The 24,150-nt window shown below is 45.5% G+C and overlaps 2 protein-coding genes across 5 annotated transcripts in view; both read left to right on the top strand.

Moving 5' to 3' along the window:
- LOC139370923 (paxillin-like) overlaps positions 1-24,150 on the top strand; it is a 46,334-nt gene that overhangs the window by 16,675 nt on the left and 5,509 nt on the right. Inside the window, exons 1-8 of one of the 4 annotated variants that reach the window (XM_071110812.1) lie at positions 1,959-2,078; positions 3,527-3,717; positions 4,059-4,114; positions 4,224-4,354; positions 4,546-4,741; positions 5,670-5,808; positions 22,098-22,256; positions 22,883-23,056. In XM_071110812.1, coding sequence (XP_070966913.1) covers positions 4,258-4,354; positions 4,546-4,741; positions 5,670-5,808; positions 22,098-22,256; positions 22,883-23,056 — 765 coding nt within the window. In that variant the 5' untranslated portion in view covers positions 1,959-2,078; positions 3,527-3,717; positions 4,059-4,114; positions 4,224-4,257. Of the gene's footprint in view, positions 1-1,958; positions 2,109-3,526; positions 3,718-4,058; positions 4,115-4,223; positions 4,355-4,545; positions 4,742-5,669; positions 5,809-22,097; positions 22,257-22,882; positions 23,057-24,150 lie in introns of those variants that run through there. The other 3 variants (XM_071110811.1, XR_011627194.1, XM_071110810.1) reach the window with 3 other exon arrangements.
- Positions 11,025-20,533, top strand: LOC139369990 (titin-like). The gene is made up of 3 exons (XM_071109269.1): positions 11,025-12,315; positions 19,508-19,783; positions 20,087-20,533. The coding sequence occupies exons 1-3, from the start codon at positions 11,134-11,136 to the stop codon at positions 20,531-20,533; spliced, it is 1,905 nt and encodes a 634-aa protein (XP_070965370.1). The 5' UTR covers positions 11,025-11,133.

Raw genomic sequence — 24,150 nt, forward strand, 5'->3', positions numbered from 1 at the left:
GCTGCAGAGATGGTTGTCTATCTGGAAGTTTCTCCCATTTCCACAGAGGAACTCTGGAGCTCTGTCAGTGACCATCGGGTTCTTGGTTATCTCCCTGACCAAGGCCCTTCTCCCCCAATTGCTCATTTTATTCGGGCGACCAGCTCTAGGAAGAATCTTGGTGGTTTCAAACTTCTTCCGTTTAAGAATGACAGCCACTGTGTTCTTGGGAACCTTCAATGATGAAGATATTATTTGGTACCCTTCCCCTGATCTGTACCTCGACACAATCCTGTCTCGGAGCTCTCCAGACAATTCCTTCGACCCCATGGCTTGTTTTTTTTTTCAAGTTGTAGAAACATCTCAAGGATGATCAATGGAAACAGGATGCACCTGAGCTCAATTTCGAGTGTCATAGCAAAGGTCTGGGGATCTGAATACTTTCCGAATGCACTGTACACTGGAGTTCTTACCGAGATGACAATGGCTTGAAAATGGACGTCTAGCAATGATCATCAACCAACTTGACAGATATTTAAGAATTTTAATGTTTAAGGTTTGTACAATCCAAGTGTACAAAGCTCTTAGAGACTTACACAGAAAGACTCAACTGTAATTGCTGCCAAAGGTGATTCTAACATGTATTGACTCGGGGGTGTGAATACTTATGTAAATGAGATATTTCTGGATTTCATTTTAAATACATTTGCGAAAATGTCTAAAAACATGTTTACACTTTGTCATTGTGGGGTATTGTGTGTAGTTGGGTAAGATTGTATATATTGTTTTCTCTTCCATTTTGAATTCAAACTGTAACATAACTAAATGTGGAATAAGTCAAGGGATATGACGACTTGCTGAAGGCAGTGTATATTGTTTCATTCTGAGTGATATTTGAGTTTGGATATTGTAACAGAGCCGTGTGAATGGCTGGCTATAAGCTGCTGTGTTTTGGCATGTTCCAACTCAATCCTTTGGCAGGGAGGACTGACACAGGCCTTTTTGTAGGCCTCCACACAAATGCTAATGTCTACAGCAATACATTTAAAAAAACTGCCTCCGTATTGCACAACCTGTTGCAATCAGTTTCCTTCATGATCTGAGTCCTCAGAACTACCAGAAACAATAACTGGAGGCTGTCCTAAAGACTGTCCCTCATCCACTTCTTTGCTGGCAGGTGTACTAGCACACAAAAACCTTCAGAAACCCCTTTTACTTGAAATCAAATGGTAATGGATCTTTGAGCGTTTTCATTGCCCAATAAGAAGCCTGACTCTAGATCCTGAGGTTTGATACTTCTCTCTCACTTCCCTCTGGGCAGTTGGTTTGTTGTTAGACTATCTATCTCCCCTGAGAGGGAGTATCTGTCTGTAGTTAAATAAACACCCGGCTCTGCTGTATCCAGAATCAAATCCTCTGGAATGTCTACACTGTCTCAGAGTTGGTGAGCAAACCCTTCTGCTTCGGAAACCCTGTCATCATCTGGCATGCTAATGACGTTAACTCCAGCCAAGTGGATCTGTTCAGTAGCGATCACCACTGTCTGTCTTTGGCATCCATGATTCCCTGGGCCATGGGATACGCTCGGTCTGTCTCAGCCTCTCCGTACTGATGAGGGAGTGTGTTGTGTTATGTTTTTAAATGAATTGGTCACTGAAGTCAAGTGCACCTGGACTGAACCTTGAGACCGACAGAACAAGAGACGCAACATATATTCCATCACTTTCACAACTTTTTCACAACGTTGTTTTTCCCAGGCTGTGGTATAATAAGTTGTCGAGTTCGCTCAACTTGCCTAGTTAGCCGACTGTTCTCGACAGCAGTCGTGTGAGTGAAAACAAACTCTTACCTCAGCCTTCATGGAGCCAAGAACACTGAAACTTCAAACTTGCATAGCTAGGGGTAAACCTAATCCTCCTGCTGCTACCAATGTGACGCCTCCCCTCTTCCCTCCCTCCTTTCCTTCCCTCCTGTCTCAGTCTCTCATTACCAGTCTCTGGTGCTAGTTAAGGGTAGCAGTTCCTGCCTGTCAGCCAGTGTGTTTGGGTTGCGTTCTTCTTCCCAGTCTTCCTCTGCATTCCTGTCTTCGTCCTTCCGGGGTGTGTATGTGCTAGTCTTTATCGCCTCAGGTATGTCGTTTCCACATATGTGAGTCTCAAGGTTTTCTTTTTATTTCTCACCTTTTGTCGGCATCAGTTTTCAGCGCATAATGCTTCAATCATCTTATCAGTTGCTTGGTTCAGTGTGGCAGTGTATTGTTGACTTCTTCAAGTTTAGGTGTATATCGTTCACAGTTCATTTATGGATGTGCTTTTGTTTGTTTTTCTGTTTCAATGTTCTGACTGAAGCAGAGTCTATTTAAGACAGTAGGGTAAGTATTATTAGTGAAGAAGGGGGATTGCATTGCACACAGTTTCACACACTTGTGAAATCGGAGGCATCGATTTAAGATCTTAAGAGAAGTGTCGGGACATGGGTGTGTAACAGTAGAGGTGGTTTACAGAGTGGGTGTGGATGATGTCGTCTTCCTCAAGTTCTCTTCAATGCCCACAAACTGTCTGGGAGGCTAATTGGCTTGCCGTTTTGTTACCTCGGATATAATGGCTGCATTTAGAGGGGAGCTGGGGATGTGTGGTGTTGAATCCCAAATTGGGTTTGGTCCATGTTTCCAAGGCATTGAACGGACATGATCTAGATGAACCAATCAAAGGTGGAAAGCAACAATTGGTAGGCCGTGAATACAACCTGGGCAGAGAAAGTTCTGGTAGTAGGCTTACTCTTTAGATGAAGGTATACTTAAAATGATTCACAAAATGTTTATAAGTAGTATATAAACTGTTTATTAATAGTTTGTTTAAAGGGTGCCTGAATGTAAAGTGATACCATAAATCCTTAATAAAGTCAACATTTTAATGTTAAATTACCGAGGCTTTCACGTGTGGCCACTGTTCACTTCACACTCTATTCTTGGCAGTGGAACTCTGGGAGCAGCAGAGTGAGTGAACCAGTGTAAGTGTACTACAGCAGGGTAAATGAGTAACCAAAGGAGTGGTGCTGAGTGGTGACATAGTCCAGATGATTCAGTGAAGTGGATTATTTACTAGTCTGCTGCAATGTCTGAATGTTATTCCCATCTGGCTGTGTTTGGACACGTTGGGAAAGCGTCTGGACCTGACACGTCCGGGTGTACTTACTGATGACCAGTAGGAGGATGATGATGATGAATGGTCAAAGGTCATAACTCGGCTTTGCAGTTGAGAAAATAAACTTCCACAACAATGAAGTTTGAAACTTCAGTAGATTAGGGGTTCACTGTCCGGCACAACAATGTGGTACATTAGATGATGGGAGATCTAGGGACAGGATAGCCTACGTTTTAAAATGAAACCTCTCCTTGAGAGATGCAATCAAACAAGCAAATGGGATTTCCCGATGTTGAGTGTTGTCAAACTTGTCAGTGATTTTCTGTTTACAGCAGGTCAACTGTTGGTTTTAAGATTGCCACTTGCTGCGTTTGAAAAATGGATCTTACTCTCTATGTTCCTAGATGCTTTGCTGGCGGACTTGGAGTCGACAACCTCCCACATCTCCAAGCGGCCGGTGTTTCTGCCGGACGAGACGCCCTACTCTTTCCCCACGGGAGGACCGGCCTCGTCCCCTGTACCCCAACATCCCTCTACTGAGGCCCTGAACGGAACCGCGCTCGACCCCCTAGAATCCACCCGTTCATCCACACAGGTACATACTCATATACACCTTTGTGTATATGTCATACAGTACAATACATACCCAAAAGGCAGGTGTGGTGCAGGCTTTTGTTCAAGTAAGTTACATACCCGGTTCAACTAATAACATATTGGTGAAGACTATGAATGGATGATCAAAAGCCTGTATCCACATGACCCTTTAAGGGTAAAGTTGAACACTGCTGACATGCACTCATTTACCACATGACCCATCTAGACCACTCACATACTGCACTTCTAAATGTGTGTCTTAACTCTATTTCTTGAACTGCATTGTTGGTTAAGGGCTTGTATGTAAGCAATACATTTTGATTTGTACCTACCCTTTCTTAGTCCTACAGCAGTAGCTCCCCCCCCTTACCCCAAAGTGAAGACGACCACGTCTACAGGTAATAATGCTAATAATAACAATACACTTTTGTTTGTGTTGTGTCGCAAGACAAAATTAACATCAGATGTCTGTTACTGATGTTTGTGTCTCTCTGTTGGTTTCTGCAGCTTCCCCAACAAGCAAAAGAGTGCAGAGGCTGCCATGAGCTCCTTCCTGGGCAGCAACTTGTCGGAGTTGGACCGGCTGCTTCTGGAGCTCAACGCTGTGCAACACAACACGCCCTCCTTCCCGACTGAGGGTACGCTATACCATTATGTCTTGCATCCCAAATGGCACCCTATTTCCTAAGTAGTGCACTGCTTTTGACCAGGGCTCACGGGTCCAAAACTCTTTTTGGTACATAAAGCATTTAGCAGGCACTTCGTCTTTGTTGTTGAAACTAAGGGAATACTGTATGTAAAGATGTATATTTCTCCATCTGTGTTGCAGAGGAGACAGCCCCACCCCTCCCCTCTAGCAGCACCACCCACTATGTGCAGGAGAACGGGGTTTCGGGGGCCGGCAAGGTGCCTCCCCCCACCATGGAGAAGCCCAAGCGCAGCGTGGCCACCAGGGTCATTGAAGACGTGCGCCCCAGCGTTGAGAGCCTTCTGGACGAGCTAGAAAGTTCTGTGCCCTCCCCCATGTAAGGATTAAGGCGTCCTCGTGCTTCCCAGTTTGAGCATATACAGTGGGGCAAAAAAGTATTTGGTCAGCCACCAATTGTGCAAGTTCTCCCACTTAAAAAGATGAGAGAGGCCTGTAATTTTCATCATAGGTACACTTCAACTATGACAGACAAAATGAGAAAAAAATCCAGAAAATCACATTGTAGGATTTTTAATGAATTTATTTGCAAATTATGGTGGAAAATGACACTATTGTGTGTAACAGTGATAACGCCAAGTAAAACTGAAATGATAACTTAAAAACACAAAATATAAATATTCATTAACAAACTTATAGCTTATTAGACACAAGTTCCGCAAGTTCCGGAAGACCGTTTCATCTTACATACTGATTGTGCTATTCTCCTGTGTGTTTCTCATGTTTGACTGTGGCCATTTATGGCCTAATGTTTGTTGTTTTTATTTGATTAATTAAGTTTTTATCATTTCACTTGAGAAATACTGCACCAACCTTAGATGTAAAATTGCACGACTAAGATCTCCTTGACAAAAAGGTCAAAATTATTGACAGATTTCTTGAGTTATGTTAGATTAATTCTGACTATTTTGTGGAAGTATATACTGGCTGCGTCATCACAAGATGGATCAATTGTACAATTGCCGCGATTTTCAAGAAAAGGTATTTTAGGGGAATTATGCGAGCATACTTGTTCGGTTCGACTAGGTGCCAGCCGAACCGAAGCATTTGGAAGGCTTTAGAGCTGGTCAAAAACGTTCCTATCCCCAGAAATGAGGGACAATTGACAGCAAAGCAGTGACACTGCACCTTATGTTCCGGAAGACCGTTTCATCTTACACACTGATTATACTATTCTCCTGTGTGTTTCTCATGTTTGACTATGGTCATTTATGGCCTAATGTTTGTTGTTTTTATTTGATTTCTAGTCCCATCCCCTTGGTGGAGTTTACGGAGGGGGAGGAGGAGACACCCTCCCAGCTGCAGGCCAGAATCTCTGCCTCCTCCGCCACGCGGGAGCTCGACGAGCTCATGGCCTCGCTGTCCGACTTCAAAGTCCAGAGCAATGTAAGTTTTACAGAAATATTTTTTTTTTACCAGGATGTGTCTATATGTGTATGTATATACAGTACCAGTCAAACGTTTGGACACACCTACTCATTCAAAGGTTTTTCTTTATTTTACTATTTTCTACAAAATAACACATACGGAATCATGTAGTAACCAAAAAAGTGTTAAACGAATCAAAATATATTTTAGATTTTAGATTCTTCAAAGTAGCCACCCTTTGCCTTGATGACAGCTTTGCACACACTTGTCATTCTCTCAACCAGCTTCACCTGGAATGCTTTTCCAACAGTCTTAAAGGAGTTCCCACATGTGCTGAGCACTTGTTGGCTACTCTGCGTCTCACAAAGACATGGCGGTTGGATCCAAAATTCTCAGACTCATCAGACCAAAATACAGATTTCCACCGGTCTAATGTACATTGCTCCTTTTTCTTGGCCCAAGGAAGTCTCTTCTTATTATTGGTGTCCTTTAGTAGTGGTTTCTTAGCAGGAATTTGACCATGAAGGCCTCATTTCACCATGAAGGTCTCCTCTGAACAGTTGATGTTGAGATGTGTCTGTTACTTGAACTCTGTGAAGCATTTATTTGGGCCGCAATTTAAAATCAAATCAAAGTTTATTTGTCACGTGCACCGAATACCTTACAGTGAAATGCTTACTTACAGGCTCTAGCCAATAGTGCAAAGATGTTAGGTGAACAATAGGTAAGTAAAGAAATAAAACAACAGTAAAAAGACAGGCTATAGTAGCGAGGCTATAAAAGTAGCGAGGCTACATACAGACACCGGTTAGTCAGGCTGATTGAGGTAGTATGTATATATGGTGAAAGTGACTATGCATATATGATGAACAGAGAGTAGCAGTAGAGTAAAAGAGGGGTTGGCAGGTGGTGGGTGGCAGGACACAATGCAGACAGCCCGGTTAGCCAATGTGCGGGAGCACTGGTTGGTCGGCCCAATTGAGGTAATATGTACATGAATGTATCGTTAAAGTGACTATGCATATATGATAAACAGAGAATATCAGCAGCGTAAAAAGAGGGGTTGGGGGGACACACACAATGCAAAGAGTCCGGGTAGCCATTTGATTACCTGTTCAGGAGTCTTATGGCTTGGGGGTAAAAACCGTTGAGAAGCCTTTTTGTCCTAGACTTGGCACTCCGGTACCGCTTGCCATGCGGTAGTAGAGAGAACAGTCTATGACTGGGGTGGCTGGGGTCTTTGACCATTTTTAGGGCCTTCCTCTGATACCGCCTGGTGTAGAGGTCCTGGATGGCAGGCAGCTTATCCCCAGTGATGTAGAGGCCGAGCAATTTCCGTACCAGGCAGTGATGCAACCAGTGATGCTCTCGATGGTGCAGCTGTAGAACCTTTTGAGGATCTGAGGACCCATGCCAAATCTTTTCCGTTTCCTGAGGGGGAATAGGCTTTGTCGTGCCCTCTGCACTACTGTCTTGGTGTGTTTGGACCATTCTAGTTTGTTGTTGATATGGACACCAAAGAACTTGAAGCTCTCAACCTTCTCCACTACAGCTCCGTTGATGAGAATAGGGGCGTGCTCGGTCCTCCTTTTCCTGCAGTCCACAATCATCTCCTTAGTCTTGGTTATGTTGAGGGATAGGTTGTTATTCTGGCACCACCCGGCCAGGTCTCTGACCTCCTCCCTATAAGCTGTCTCGTTGTTGTCGGTGATCAGGCCTACCACTGTTGTGTCGTCTACAAACTTAATGATGGTGTTGGAGTCGTGCTTGGCCATGCAGTCGTGGGTGAACAGGGAGTACAGGAAGGGACTGAGCACGCACCCCTATGGAGCTCCAGTGTTGAGGATCAGCGTGGCAGATGTGTTACTACCTACCCTCACCACCTGAGGTCGGCCCGTCAGGAAGTCCAGGATCCAGTTGCAGAGGGAGGTGTTTAGTCCCATGATCCTTAGCTTAGTGGTGAGCTTTGAGGGTACTATGGTGTTGAATGCTGAGCTGTAGTCAATGAGTAGCATTCTCACATAAGTGTTTATTTTGTCCAGGTCGGAAAGGGCAGTGTGGAGTGCAATAGAGATTGCATCATCTGTGGATATGTTGTGGCGGTATGCAAATTGGAGTGGGTCTAGGGTTTCTGGGATAATGGTGTTGATGTGAGCCATTACCAACCTTTCAAAGCACTTCATGGCTACGGACGTGAGTGCTACGGGTCTGTAGTCATTTAGGCAGGTTGCCTTTGTGTTATTAGGCACAGGGACTATGGTGGTCTGCTTGAAACATGTTGGTATTAGAGACTCAATCAGGGACATGTTGAAAATGTCAGTGATCATACCTTGGTCAGCACATGCCCAGAGCACACGTCCTGATAATCTGCCTGGCCCCGCAGCCTTGTGTATGTTGACCTGTTTAAAGGTCTTACTCACGTTGGCTACGGAGAGCGTGATCACACAGTCGTCCGGAACAGCTGATGCTCACATGCATGCCTCAGTGTTGCTTGCCTCGAAGCGAGAATAGAAGGTATTTAGCTCGTATAGTAAGCTCGTGTCACTGGGCAACTCTGGGCTGTGCTTCCATTTGTAGTCTGTAATAGTTTGCAAGCCCTGCCACATCCGACGAGCATCAGAGCCGGTGTGGTACGATTCAATCTTAGTCCCATATTGACAATTTGCCTGTTTGATGGTTCGTCGCAGGGCATAGCAGGATTTCTTGTAAGCTTCCAGGTTAGAGTCCCGCACCTTGAAAGCGGCAGCTCTACCCTTTAGCTCAGTGCGAATTTTGCCTGTAATTCATGGCTTCTGGTTGGGGTCTGTACATACAGTCACTGTGGGGACGACGTCATCGATGCGCTTATTGATAAAGCCAGTGACTGATGTGGTGTACTCCTCAATGCCATCGGAAGAATCACGGAACATGTTCCAGTCTGTGATAGCAAAACAGTCCTGTAGATTTGCATCTGCTTCATCTGATCACTTTTTTTATAGACCGAGTCACTGGTGCTTCCTGCTTTAATTTTTGCTTGTAAGCAGGAATCAGGAGGATAGAGTTGTGGTCGGATTTACCAAACGGAGGGCGAGGGAGAGCTTTGTACGCGTCTCTGTGTGTAGAGTACAGGTGATCTAGAATTATTTTTCCTCTGGTTGCACATTTAACATGTTGATTGAAATTTGGTAGAACTGATTCAAGTTTCCCTGCATTAAAGTCTCCGGCCACTAGGAGCGCCGCCTCTGGGTGAGTGGTTTCCTGTTTGATTTTTCCTTATACAGCTGACGGTCTTAGTGCGGCCAGCATCTGTCTGTGGTGGTAAATAAACAGCCACGAAAAGTATAGCTGAAAACTCTAGGCAAGTAGTGTGGCCTGCAATTTATCACAATATACTCTACTTCAGGCGAGCAAAATCTAGAGACGTCCTTAGATTTCGTGCACCAGCTGTTGTTTACAAATATGCACAGACCGCCCCCCCTCGTCTTACCGGAGTTGTTCTATCTTTCCGGTGCAGCGTATATCCCGCTAGCTGAATATCCATGTCGTCATTCAGCCACGATTCCGTGAAACAGAGGATATCACCATTTTTTATGTCCTGTTGGTAGGATATTCGTGATCATACCTCGTCTAATTTATTGTCCAATGATTGCACATCGGTGAGTAGTATTGACGGTAACGGTAGCTTTCCCACTCTCCTTCTCCGGGTCCTGACCAGGCATCCGGTTCATTGTGCTCTGTCACTGCGTCGCTTCCTCTTGCAAATAACGGGGATCTCGGCCCTGTGGGGGGTTTGGAGAATGTCTTGTGCGTCGTCCTTGTTGTAGAAAAAATCTTAGTCTAATCCGAGGTGAGTGATCACTGTCCTGATATCCAGAAGCTCTTTTTTGCCGTAAGATACGGTTGCAGAAACATTATGTACAAAATAAGTTACAAATAACGCAAAAAAACCCACATAATAGCACAATTGGTTGGGCGCCCGTAAAACTGCTGCCATTTATTCTGGCTGGTAACATATCTTCTACAGCAGAAGTAATTCTGGGTCTTCCTTTCCTGAGGCAGTCCTCATGAGGGCCAGTTTCATCATAGCGCTTGATGGTTTGACATCAAGCGTTGACATTTTCCGGATTGACTGACCTTCATTTCTTAAACTGAGGATGGACTGTCATTTCTATTTGCTTACTTGAGCTGTTCTTGTCATAATATGGACTTTTACCAAATAGGGTTATCTTCTGTATACCACCCCTACCTAGTCACAACACAACTGATTGGCTCACACGCATTAAGCAGGAAGGAAATTCCACCTATTAACATTTAACAAGGCACACCTGTTAATTGAAATGCATTCCAGGTGACTACCTCATGAAGCTGGTTGAGAGAATGCCAAGAGTGTGCAAAGCTGTCATAAAGGCAAAAGGGTGACTACTTTGAAGAATCTCAAATATATAATATATTTTTATTTGTTGTATCACTTTTGTGGTTACTACATTTTTAATTTAACCTTTATTTAACTAGGCAAGTCAGTTAAGAACAAATTCTTATTTTCAATGACGGCCTAGGAACAGTGGGTTAACTGCCTGTTCAGGGGCAGAACGACAGATGACCTTGTCAGCTCGGGGATTTGAACTTGCAACCTTTCGGTTATTAGTCCAACACTAACCACTAGTCTACCCTGCCGCCCCATGATTCCATATGTGTTAATACATAGTTTTGTTGTCTTCACTATGATTCTATAATGTGGAAAATAGTAAAAAATAAAGAAAAACCCTTGAATGAGTAGGTGTGTTCAAACTTTTGACTGGTACTGTATGTGCATATGTACAGTACTAGTCAAAAGTTTGGACACCTTCTCATTCAAGGGTGTAGAGATGGATAGGAAAGAGAGGTAGGCAGATGCAGATGGGTGAAGGGACATACTGTAGGGTGAAATGTGCAGTCAAATGAATGGTGCATGTGTTGTTTTTGAAAGGTTGGTTGTATATTGATTTTTAGCATGGATGTGGGGGTTCTTCACACAGGTAGATTGCTGCAGTGTTGCTGTGGTCTAGACTCTAATGTACATTCGATCAGGCATTTCCTACCATTTACCTTATTGATACAACAATTTATTTACACTGATGCAATGAGTGTGGAATGTGAATGATTTGAATATCCATCACAGTGATATATATATATATATAATTCCAATTTTCACACAGCTTTATTGAGGAAGTTGTCATGGTTCATTTGCCATGGTGCATGTCTGCCGCTGTGGCAACTTCCCTTTTCTACCTCTCTTGAAACCATTTCCCCTTTTTTTTCTCCCTGTCTTCTATTATTGTTTCTGTGCTGCCCGTCCTCCAGTCTGGTTCTCAGTTGTCTGTCAATATGAATACCCTCCTGATCAGTCAAGGATCAGAACCCTCCTCCTTGGAGACGAAGTCACCTGCTTCCCCAGTAGTTGTAACCACGGACCTAACTGGGCCTGGTGATCTGCAGCTGGAGCCCCCCAGTGACACGTCCCCCTCCTGTAACCCTGTTCCTTTAGAACTCCACATAGATGAAGATGCCTGCTCTGGCCCGCCCTCCTCCACCCCCCTCTCAGCTGCTTCAGCCTCCTCCGTTTTGTTGGCCTCGTCCCAGAGCCTCCAGTACACCCAGATTCACACACAGCTGGGAGGAGTAACTGATCCCAGCGTGAGAACTACACTGACCTCCCACATGGAGTCCCTCACTGTGGTCTCTAACACCACAAGCCACACTTTGCCAAAGACCCCCTATCCTTCTGTTGCCCCCGTTGTAAAGTACAACAGTCCTGCAGTGGATAATAAGACCACCAAAACGCCTAGTCCAGTAACTGTTGCCAAGACCCCTAGTCTGGTACCTTTTGCCAAGACCCTTAGTCCCATGACTCTTGTCAAGACCCATAGTCCTATAACTGCTGCCAAGACTCTTGGTCCAGTTATGGTTGCTAAGAGCCCCAGTCCTGTTCCGATTCCTAAAAGCCTCAGTCCTCTTCCAGTTGCCAAGAGCCCCCGTCCAGTTCTGGTTGCTAAGAGCCCTGTTTTTGTTAGTGTTGCTAAGAGTCCCACTCCTAAAACGATCACCCTTCCTCAGTCACCCTCCATTGATCCATCTTCTTCACTGAAAGAGAAGCATCCAGAAACACCTGCTGCTCAGCTAGCAGAGCCCCCAGCTGCATGTCCTGACTTGGGGATAACATGGCCATGTCGGGAGCCCTTGCTGGAGGACACCCTTGACAGATTGCTGTCCTTCGACTTTACCCTGCCAGAGGGAGAAGTGAAGCATGCCAAGGAGACCCATCAGGACAAAGAGGAGCTTTATGCCATGGCAAGAGACAAGGAAAGGACTTGGGAGGACAAGGAAAGTATTAACCCAAAGCACAGCACGTCCCTGGACGGGCGCGAGGGGACGATGACCCCCCTTAACAAGGCCAGCTGGATGGATGACTGTTTGACCCCCTCGACGTGTCCAGGAACCCCCGAGACCACCCTGGACCTGCCCCTGAACCAGCCTTCGGCCGTGGAGAGGCTGTCCACCTCGGGCCAAGTACGATGCTCCCGCCCAACAGACCACCCACCCGCAACAACGCTCTCCCAAAATAAGCTGGCACGCGAGATTAAAGGCTCTAAGACACCGTATGGTTTATCTTTTATTAGGCCAAGTTTGAGGCCAAATGCCCACTTTGACACATTTCATCTTTCCCATGTATCCTGGCACTGGTGGTGTCACACACTAATAGGTGTAACAGAGCCAGTAACATACAGAGATGATAATGATCGCTAATATATATGATGCCATTGAATTTTTATCTGATGATGGCTCATTCTAGCCTGGTGGAATCAGTCTGATCGCTAAGTTCACCATCCTTTTTCACTTCGCTTATATGTCTGAGATTTCTCATCTTCGAGTCTGTGTCTGTAATGGGGCATTATTCAAAACTAACTTGTCAGCGATTGGATCACCTTCAACCAATCAGAGGATGGCCTAATTCAAAGCAAAGTTTGACTGAGTTGGTTTTTGTCCAAAACCCACCCACTGTTTCTGAGAGGATGCTGATTGGACTGTCAATTTTCTGGTTTATTCCAAATGCACATCTTTTGGATTAAGCAGCGATCAGACTATATCCACTAGGCTCATTCAAGTTCAATTTAGCTCTGTTACAGTATGTCAGTTATTATCAAGTTGAAGTGATTGAGATGGGCTCTTATTTTGGGAGAGTGACTCACATGAACACAACATGAGGACACAAGGACTTGAATGTATAGGGCATCTTGTCAAAGTTTTACATGAGAAGTTATGCATGGAGTTTGTATTTTCTGCCTTGTGTAGAATGTTGGCTATTGTGAACTTAACAAGGATATACAGTGCCTTCGGAAAGTATTCAAACCCCTTGACTTTTTCCAAATGTTGTTATGTTACAGCCTTATTCTAAAATTGATTAAATTGTTTTCATCAATCTACACACAATACCCCATAATGACAAAGCAAAAACAGGTTTTTAGAAATGTTATCTAATTTGTAAAATAAAATAAAATAAATATCACATTTACCTAAGTATTGAGATCCTTTACTCAGTACTTTGTTGAAGCACCTTTGGCAGCGATTACAGCCTCAAGTCTTCTTGGGTGTCATACAAGTTTGGCACACCTGTATTTGGGTAGTTTCTCCCATTCGTCTCTGCAGATCCTCTCAAACTCTGTCAGGCTGGATGGGGAGCGTTGCTGAACAGCTATTTTCAGGTCTCTTCAAAGATGTTAGATCGGGATCAAGTCTGGCTGGGCCAATCAAGGACGTTCAGAGACTTGTCCCTAAGCCATTCCTTCGTTCTCTTGGCTGTGTGCTTAGGGTCATTGACCCGTTGGAAGGTGAATCTTCGCCCCATTCTGAGGTCCTGAGCGCCCTGGGGCAGGTTTTCATCAAGGATCTCTCTGTACTTTGCTCTGTTCATCTTTGCCTCGATCCTGACTAGTCTCCCAGTCCCTGCCGCTGAAAAACTTTGCCATAGCGTGATGCTGCCACCACCATGCTTCACCATAGGGATGGTGCTAGGTTTCTTCCAGACAAGACGCTTTTCATTCAGGCCAAAGAGTTCAGTCTTGGTTTCACCAGACCACAGAATCGTATTTCTCATGGTCTGAGTCTTTAGGTGCCTTTTGGCAAACACCAAGTGGGCTGTCTTGTGCCTTTTACTGAGGAGTGGCTTCCGCCTGGCCGCTCTACCATAAAGGGCTGATTGGTGGAGTGCTGCAGAGGTGGTTGTCCTTCTGGAAGGTTCTCCTATCTCAACAGAGGAACTCTGAAGCTCTGTCAGTGACCATCAGGTTCTTGGTCAACTCCCTGACCAAGACCCTTCTCCCCTAATTGCTCAGTTTGCCGGGCAGCCAACTCTAGGAAGAGTCTTGGTGGTTCCAAACTTCTTCCATTTAAGAATATTGGAGGCCACTGTGTTCTTGGGGACCTTCAATGCTGCAGACATTTTTTGGTACCCTTCCTCAGATCTGTGCCTCGACACAATCCTGTCTTGGAGCTCTACGGACAATTCCTTCAACCTCATGGCTGGGTTTTTGCTCTGACATGCACTGTCAACAGTGGGACCTTACATAGACAGGTGTGTGCCTTTCCAAATCATGTCCAATCAATTGAATTTACCACAAGTGGACTCCAAGTTGTAGAAACATCTCAAGGATGATCAATGGAAACAGAATGCAACTGAGCTCAATTTCTAGTCTCAAAGCAAAGGGTCTGAATACTTATGTAAATAAGCTATTTCTATTTTTTTTAAATTATATATTTGCAAACATGTCTAAAAACCTGTTAAAGCTTTTTCATTATGGTCAAGGGGGTTAACTGCCTACCGTGGTCCATGTGGAAATGTCCGCTCTGTGTTGTTTATCGCTATATTGCACGTCTCAACTTGCAGCTGTGAGCTTGTCACTTGGACAATCAAGAGTGATGCAATCCTTCACCGCACTGCTGTGTGTAGTGCCTTGCAGCCAGAGGCCGTGCAGTTGCCATACCAGGCAGTGATGCAACCAGTCAGGTTGCTCTCGATGGTGCAGCTGTAGAACCTTTTGAGGATCTGAGGACCCAAGCCAAATCTTTTCAGTCTCCAGAGGGGGAATAGGTTTTGTCGTGCCCTCTTCATGACTGTCTTGGTGTGCTTGGACCATGTTAGCGGAACTTGAAACTCTTGACCTGCTCCACTACAGCCCCATCGATGAGACTGGGGGCGTGCTTGGTCCTCCTTTTCCTGTAGTCCACACTCGTTTCCTTTGTCTTGATCACGTTGAGGGAGAGGTTGTTGTCCTGGCACCACACGGCCAGGTCTCTGACCTCCACCCTATAGTCTGTCTCGTTGTTGACGGTGATCAGGCCTACCACTATTGTGTCATCGGCAAACTTAATGATGGGGTTGGAGTCGTGCCTGGCCATGCAGTCATGAGTGAACAGGGAGTACAGGAAGGGACTGAGCACGCACACCTGTGGGGCCCCCGTGTTGAGGATCAGCTTGGCGGATGTGTTGTTACCTACCCTTACCACCTGGGGGCGTCCCGTCAGGAAGTTCAGGATCCATTTGCAGAGGGAGGTGTTTAGTCCCAGGCTCCTTAGCTTAGTGGTGAACTTTGAGGGTACTATGGTGTTGAACGCTGAGCTGTTGTAAATTAAAAGCATTCTCACATAGGTGTTAATTTTGTCCAGGTGTGAAAGGGCAGTGTGGAGTGCAATAGAGGTTGCATCATCTGTTGATATGTTGTGGCGGTATGCAAATTGGAGTGAGTCTAGGGTTTCTGGGATAATGGTGTTGATGTGAGCCATGACCAGCCTTTCAAAGCACTTCGTAGCTACAGACGTGAGTGCTACGGATCGGAAGTCATTTAGGCAGGTTACATTCGTGTTCTTGGGCAAAGGAACTATGGTGTTCTGTTTGAAACATGTTGGTATTACAGACTCAGACAGGGAGAGGTTGAAAATGTCAGTGAAGACACTTGCCAGTTGGTCAGCGCATGCTCGGAGTCCACGTCACGTCTTGGTAATCCGTCTGGCCCTGCAGCCTTTTCCGGACTAATGTTGACCTGTTTAAAGGTCTTACTCACATCGGCTGCGGAGAGCGTGCTCACACAGTCGTCCAGAAGAGCTGATGCTCTCATGCATGTTTCAGTGTTATTTGCTTCGAAGCGAGCATAGAAGTTATTTAGCTCGTCTGGTAGGCTTGTGTCACTGGGCAGCTCTCGGCTGTGCGTCCTTTTGTAGTCTGTAATAGTTTGCAAGCCCTTCCACATCCGACTTAGTACGATTCGATCTTAGTCCTGTATTGACGCTTTGCCTGTTTGATGGTTCGTTGGAGGACATAGCGGGATTTCTTATAAGCTTCCGGGTTAGAGTCCCGCTCCTTGAAAGTGGCAGATCTTCCCTTTTGCTCAGTGCGGATGTTGCCTGTAATTCATGGCTTCTGGTTTGGGGTATGTACCTACAGTGACTGTGGGGACGACGTCATTGAAGCACTTATTGATGAAGCCAGTGACTGATGTGGTGTACTCCTCAATGCCATCGGAAGAATCACGGAACATATTCCAGTCTGTGCTAGCAAAACAGTCTTGTAGTTTAGCATCTGCTTTGTCTGACCACTTTTTTTATTGACTGAGTCACTCGTGCTTCCTGCTTTAATTGTAGCTTGTAGGTAGGAATCAGGAGGATAGAATTATGATCAGATTTGCCAAAATGGAGGGCAAGGGAGAGCTTTATTTGTGTCTCTGTGTGTGGAGTAAAGGTGGTCTAGAGTTGTTGTTTTTTCCCTCTGGTTGCACACTTAACATGCTGGTAGAAATGAGGTAAAACGGATTTAAGTTTCCCTGCATTAAAGTTCCCGGCCACTACCTCTGGATGAGCGTTTTCCTGTTTGCTTATGGCCATATACAGCTCATTGAGTGCGGTCTTAGTGCCAGCATCGGTTTGTGGTGGTAATTGGACAGGTACGAAGAATATAGTAGATAGTGTGGTCTACAGCTTATCATGAGATACTCTATCTCAGGCGAGCAAAACCTCAAGGCTTCTTTAGATATCGTGCACCAGCTGGTGTTTACAAATATACATAGACCGTATCTTACCAGAGGCTGCTGTTCAATTCTGCCGATACAGTGTATAACCCGCCAGCTGTATGTTATTCATGTCGTTGTTCAGCCACGACTCAGTGAAATAAGATATTACAGTTTTAATGTCCCGTTGGTAGGATATATGGGCTTGTAGTTTGTCCACTTTATTATCTAGCAATTGTACGTTGGCCAATAGTACCAATGGCAAAGTCAGATTAGCCACTCGTCGCCAGATCCTTACAAGGCACCCAAATCTCCTTCCGCGAAGTCTCTGTCTCCTTCTCCTGTGAATGACGGGGATGAGGGCCTGTTTGGGTGTCTGGAGTAAATCCCTCTCGTCCGACTCATTAAAGACAAATTATTTGTCCAGTTCAAGGTGAGTAATCTCTGTTCTGATGTCCAGAAGCTCTTTTCGGACATAAGAGACGGTAGCAGCAACATTATGTACAAAATAAATACAAACAAAACAAAAAAACAAACAATATAGCATGGTTGGTTAAGAGCCCATAAAACGCAGCCATCCCCCTCCGGCGCCATTATCTAGGTTTGGCATAGCCTACAGAAACAAAATAACAAAATGTAATCTATTCCATCTTTGCTAAATATGTAGGTGTTTAGGTGTTTGCAGTCCACATTGTATGAAGCCTTATTGTATGGCTTCAATTTGGAAATATATTGTTAAATATAACATTCACACTGGCTAAGCCTACTGTAAATTGCATTATGTCTGAGCCATAGACATGCCAAATGTTGTTAATAAACTAGATTAAATTCACTATTGATAAGGCTTATAATCAAAAATCTAAACAAAACTAACAGCAGCTGTTTTAAAAAAATAAGCTATGTCTAATTACAGTTGCAGGCACCATCATTGCTTCCCGTGGATATATAAAGGTAGACCATATGGAGTCTTTTACACACGTCCAAAATAATAACGGGAGCTAAAATAATGATAAATGGGATGTCTGCTCACTATTTTGCTGCTCCCAAACTTGATCGTTTAATAACGTTTTGGGGATTTCACATGTCATTTCAACGCAGTCTTACGAGCGAAATCCTTTATTGATTGGCTGCTATTTGGCGAATGCATTGGTCAGCTGTTGATATGGCAGTATAGGAGGACTGAATAGTTTAGATGAGCGTGTCTTTGTTAATCGTACCAGGTGCACTCTTTGAAAATGGGCATGGATAGCCTACTTGAACAAGCTAAATTAATTATGTAAATTGTGAATCATAAAACAGCATTCAGCGGACCATTTAAAACCTCTTTATTCATAGGCGGCTTGGTTTATGCATGGCCAGGATAAAAATACACACCTATCCGAAGCTGCTAAACCAGCCTTGATTAAGGGGGAAGGTAGGCTATGCATGTTCTTTTATAAAAAAAAATATGAAATGGGAGGGAAATATTGTTTTATGTTTCTAAATACGAGATTCACTGGCGCAAAAGGCACATTTCTCTGGCGCAAAAGGCACATTTCTCGTTCCATAGGGACAGTGCGTCATGGCTGGCTAGGCTGCGCTTCCGTTCTCAAAATCCATGCGTTACCGTTAAGACCTGCTTTTGGTGGGTCTTAAAATTTCCCTTCAGCGCTGCATGAAAATTTCACTTTTGCTCTTGTTTTTAAGAACACACCTCAAATATTGCAACCCCTCCCATCTCAGCGAGCTGATGTTAGACAGGTAAAATCCCGAACCTGGCGTAAAGGTTGTAAAATGCCCATTTTATCATGACGAAATTGCAAACTAACATGTGTTTGAAACTTGTGGCTCCTTAGCGGCAGCCAAAAATAGAGCCTGTGGTGTTAAGGAAGAGTAATTTGATTTGAATTGAGCACGTTACCGCTTCTTCCAGGTGACGTGAAGAAGGTCTGTATTTGCACCGTGTTGTCTCTCTACGGGTGTTCCACAGGGCTAGGTACTACACACATTCTCTGTGCACATGTTTGGGTGGAGAAGGGACAAACTTAAAACAACATGCGAGTGGAGCAGACAGGGTTTATATGGGCCTGTGGAACCAAGTTTTAGAATCTGTTTAAGGACATTAGCTGCTTCTCTACAGTGACATTACTACAAGAATCTAAGACCATCGGTTTTGCTGCTTGCATTTTACGCCTGCCTGTGTATTGCATGAGCATTAGAGTTCTAGTCGTTGTTTTGCACATCGTGTATTTTACATTTACCTTTTAGTCATTATCTTATCCAGAGTGACTTACAGTAGCAATTAGGATTAAATGCCTTGCTCAAGTACACATCAACAGATTTTTCATCTAGTCAGCTCGGGGTTCAAACCAGTGACCGTTTGGTTATTGGCCCAAATCTGTTAACCGCTAGGCTACCTGCTGCCCTGTATGTTTTTGCGCTGAGAAGAATGGGCGTTTGCTAAGTGTTTTCAATCACCCAGCATGCTTACACACTGCAGCCTAGCACGTGTGAAATAGACTGCCTCGGAAAAGAGTGTAATGGAATGCAGTCGAGTGGAGTGCCGTTTGACTTTCGCGATCAGCCTGGCCTGAAGGATTGTGCTTCCTGGTGTTTCGTGCCTGGCTCTGCAGCACCCCCGATATGTGCGTCGTCATGGGAGGTATGGGGAAGCACCACCATGCCCCCCCCCACCCCCCCTTACTTCATTCTACCCAACTCTGTAGCTCAAGTCGGTTATCCGCCGCACCAAAGAGACGCCCAACGTGCACCCCATGTACCGAGACGGGCATGTGTTAAGGCGTAAACTGGGTCCTGTCATCTTCACCAAGAGCAGTTCCCAGGACTGTCTCATCGCAGAGCTGCAGGGCAAGCTGGGAATCGAACGCGCCGTTGAGCGCCGACACAAGAAGCAGTCAGACGACTGGCTCACTGAGGGGGTCATCGTCATGAACAACCCGCAACGCATGCGGGAAGACAGGGCCTCGCCGGTGGTGGACAAGGTACAGAGATGTGGCCGGAGCCCGTTCTACGTCATCTCATTGGGCCAAATTTAGTTGTAGAGCAATACAGCACCTTCCAGTAGCGTGTTTCTTGATTAGTGCTGTTATTCTAGAGTAACGTTATCAAGGCAATGTTCTATACCACACAGATGGACTATGACTAGCGAACAGTTTCTCAACCGTATTCTTCTGTAACCACTTGTTGATGTTTTTTTGCTCCACCTGAGGCTTTCTATTTCCTGTGGTTTAATTTCACTCATTTTTGATGTCTCTCTCTTGCTCTCTGTCTCTTCCCACACCCAGATCGTCATTCCTCCTGACTCGCCTGTCCCTCAGAGAAAAGTCATCCCCCCTCCGCAGTCCCCCCCGGCGCCCAAAAAGCAAACTCCTGTCAAGCAGACTCCTCCGCCCCTGCCTCCTCCCCCACCCCCCTCGCCCCCTCCCAGGGTGCCCACCCCTCCCCCGCCATGCACCCCTTCCCCCCCACCTGTGGAGCATCAGCCCACCCCTCCCCGGATGCCGACCCCCAGAGAGCCCACCCCTCCATCCAGGGAACCTGCCCCGCCCAAAAAACCCAGCCCCCCGCCCAAGTCTGTCACCCCGCCCCCTCCGCCCAAGGTCTTTGTGTCTGTTGGCTGCCAGACTGAGTACGATCCCATCTTCCCACCAATGGAGGCATGGAACACTCAATCCACCTTGTTCGTTTATCCTTCTGTTTTCTCTATTTCTCGCGTTCTCTCTTTGGCCTAATCTGCCTCTCACCTCTTTCTTTTCTCACTATCACCAAATGTATTCTCTATTTCGTCGTTTGTATTGAGTCGTCTGTCTGAGTGTCAAAACCAAAACTCTTCTGTGTGTGTGTGTGTGTGTGTGTGTGTGTGTGTGTGTGTGTGTGTGTGTGTGTGTGTGTGTGTGTGTGTGTGTGTGTGTGTGTGTGTGTGTGTGTGTGTGTGTGTGTGTGTGTGTGTGTGTGTGTGTGTGTGTGTGTGTGTGTGTGTGTGTGTGTGTGTGTGTTGAGAAAACAGATGTATTTTGGGCCCTATCTCTAGCCACTTCTCCACCAAGAGTCTAGGAGAGGGGTTGTGATAAGGAAGGAGCTCTTTAAGGAGGTGTGAAATCCATTCTGTAGAGATGAAAGAGTATGACATCCAGGCTGGCGAGTGAACCGTCTCGGTTTTTGGAGAATGGCGCCCAGTGGCGCCAACTTGGGCCATGTCGTTCCTTGAAATCAGTATCGGGTGGTTGGTGGGGAACAGACATCATGGCTCTCTCCTTGATATTACAGCCACACTGTCCTGATACCTGTCATGACGCTGGAATGGTTCCCACCTCCCAGAGGACTTGCCTCCACCATAGTCACTTCAGACCTAACTTTTGACTGTTTAACTTGCCAAGCCCTTTTGACCAAGCCCAAATCTGAACAGGTTGAAATAACTTGACTCTAATTTTCTCTCTACCCCTTTCTCTTTAACAAACACATCCAGGTCCAAGCCAAGTTGGTATTTGATTTTACTCCAGATGAAAGGGTGGTTGTTTAGTAAGGGTTGCCTTTCGTTGGTGAAATTTGCCTGTACGTGACTGTTAGTCCCTGTGTGTGTGTGCGTTTATGTGCGTGTGTGTGTGCGTTTATGTGCGTGTGTGTGTGCGTTTATGTGTGTGTGCACGTTTTTTGTAAGCAGTAGGCCCACTGACAGGCTATTTTTTCCCTCTGTGGAATTTGACTGGGTCAGGAAGCTCCAATGACCAAACCATTTGAGAAGTGTAGTTCCCTCCCACCTTGCTTCTGCCCATCAACAACCCACAGACAATCAATAGGCTCTATAGGTAGCTAATAAGCAGCGTTACTCTTGGAGACAGTAGTCAGATTGAAGAGGGGGGTTGGACTGCAGTGCTTTATGTAATGTCAGCTTTTATGTGATGAGCCGAACATGTTCTTTCTAGCCTGGCATGCATGCCAGCGGCATTCTCCATTTCAGCCATTAAAAAGACTGATTTCTGTGGCGGGTCACATAAGCCCAGGGAGAGTGTGTTCTGTTTCGTCAAGAATAATTACTGTTGTGTCTATGAAGACTCAGTTCAATTCAAAAGACTTGATCCCAGGGGAGCAATTATGTTCAGATGTAATCAGCAGAGTTGTTGAAGAGAGACTCTTCTGGGCTTTAATGGGGTTTTCTGTGAGTTGAGCAGAACATGAATTGGGAAGGGATCTCTATTTGTGGAACTGTGTTGTTTGCGTGTGTACGTTTCTATATGCGTGTGTGTTTCTGTGCGTCTGTTTCTCTGACATGTCTGTCTGTGTGTGACCCATCCACAGATTCTGGCCCAGGGGAAGAGCTTGCCCAAGGCTCCCCCCAAACAGGCCAACAAGCTGGACAACATGCTGGGAAGCCTCCAGTCAGACCTCCATAAACTGGGCGTCCAGACTGTGGCCAAGGGAGTGTGTGGGGCCTGCAACAAGCCCATAGTTGGACAGGTGACCTTACGCGCACGCACACACACACACACACACACACACACAAACAGGCCATATTCACACACTTACATGCACCCTTTACTGTGCTTATTACATCCATTTTTTGGTCCCCGTTGAATTTATTCCTAGATCCATTTTGACGGTCAATACCACAGTAGGTGTGAATAATGTGCTCATGATTAGATTGAGCTGCCTACATAGCTCGCATGGTTTGCATTCCTCCATATAATCAATGTTTGCTGGTAATGGAAATAAGGTTAAGTACTTTGTCCACCATAGGAAGGTCACTGTTCCACAGTGAGGACTGAATCTGAACTGGAGATATGCACCATTAACCGGTGGAAATCAATCATACATTGATGTCAATGGGACATTGGCATAGTCATACGCACATCTCTGATTAGGATTCACCCCTGGGGGCGCGTATTCGTGAAGACTTCTAGTAGGAGAGCTGATCCAGGATCAGGGGTCTTTTAGATCATAATGATTACGTTTACATGGACAGGGGGTACCTGTTCCTACTCTGAGGCGGTTTATGAATGCGCTTCCAGATTCACAAAATCTTAGGTTGAGGCTCCTAGTTTAGATTTGTGATGCGTCTGTCTTGTGCCCTCCCTTGTGCCCAGGTGGTGACCGCCATGGGGCGCACGTGGCACCCGGAGCACTTTGTGTGTACCCACTGTCAAGAGGAGATCGGTTCCAGGAACTTCTTTGAGCGGGACGGAGCGCCTTACTGTGAGAAGGACTACCACAACCTGTTCTCCCCACGCTGCCACTACTGTAACGGACCTATCCTGGACGTTAGTATTACACACACACACACACATTATGCCACCTTGAATCCCACAGACCCAGCTTTGAGCCACCCGTCATCTCTGTTTCTGTCTCACTCCGCACGTCAACACTCACTCATTTTCTTGCTCTGACACACTGCAGCATGTGTATGAGTCACTGCACACATGAACACACACACTGCCTGGGGTGAGGCACCGCAGCAAAAGGGGAGAGCGACTGGACTTTAGCCTCGGGATAGGTCAGATTAGTCCCGGTGGAGACAAGCTTCCTCATTGGTCCAGTGTTGTGTATTCATATAACTCCTTTATCTCTCCTTTCTTTCTATTTCTCTCTCTTGTCACGCTACTATGTCCACTGTCGTCAGCCTCGCTAGTGCTGCCATCTGTTGGATATAAAATAAATGGGCAAAAGGCCTAAAACCTTGATTTTAGGAATTCAATCTGCTGCTAACTGGCCTCAGATTAAGGACTGACTCTCGTGTTAACTTCGAAAAGGGGGGGGGGGGGATTGTTCCAGGGAGGGACCTCCTTAGATGGACAACTCTCCCAACAAATCACTAGGCAGACATGCCAGAACGTCGCGGTTCGGGCGATTTGCAGGCAAAAGCTTTGCGGTGGTTTTAGTGAAGGGGGGGGGGGCAACAAGCAGATAAGACAGCGATGTAGTTCCTCTATCATCATTAGCTTTCACCTGGATTCACCTGGTCAGTCTATGTCATGGAAAAGGCAGGTGTTCTTAATGGCTTGTACAGTGCCTTGCGAAAGTATTCGGCCCCCTTGAACTTTGCGACCTTTTGCCACATTTCAGGCTTCAAACATAAAGATATAAAACTGTATTTTTGTTGTGAAGAATCAACAACAAGTGGGACACAATCATGAAGTGGAACGACATTTATTGGATATTTCAAACTTTTTTAACAAATCAAAAACTGAAAAATTGGGCGTGCAAAATTATTCAGCCCCTTTACTTTCAGTGCAGCAAACTCTCTCCAGAAGTTCAGTGAGGATCTCTGAATGATCCAATGTTGACCTAAATGACTAATGATGATAAATACAATCCACCTGTGTGTAATCAAGTCTCCGTATAAATGCACATGCAC

Source organism: Oncorhynchus clarkii, chromosome 17 (assembly GCF_045791955.1).
Source record: "Oncorhynchus clarkii lewisi isolate Uvic-CL-2024 chromosome 17, UVic_Ocla_1.0, whole genome shotgun sequence".
In the NCBI taxonomy this organism is placed as follows: Eukaryota; Metazoa; Chordata; class Actinopteri; order Salmoniformes; family Salmonidae; genus Oncorhynchus; species Oncorhynchus clarkii.

What these genes read in the sequence shown, in the direction of transcription:
- LOC139369990 (XM_071109269.1), top strand. Translation starts at nt 11,134, where the DNA reads ATGAATACCCTCCTGATCAGTCAAGGATCAGAACCCTCCTCCTTGGAG. An exon ending in GGCTGTCCACCTCGGGCCAA is followed by an intron (nt 12,316 to 19,507) that starts GTACGATGCTCC and finishes CCAACTCTGTAG; the next exon opens with CTCAAGTCGGTTATCCGCCG. An exon ending in CCTCGCCGGTGGTGGACAAG is followed by an intron (nt 19,784 to 20,086) that starts GTACAGAGATGT and finishes TCCCACACCCAG; the next exon opens with ATCGTCATTCCTCCTGACTC.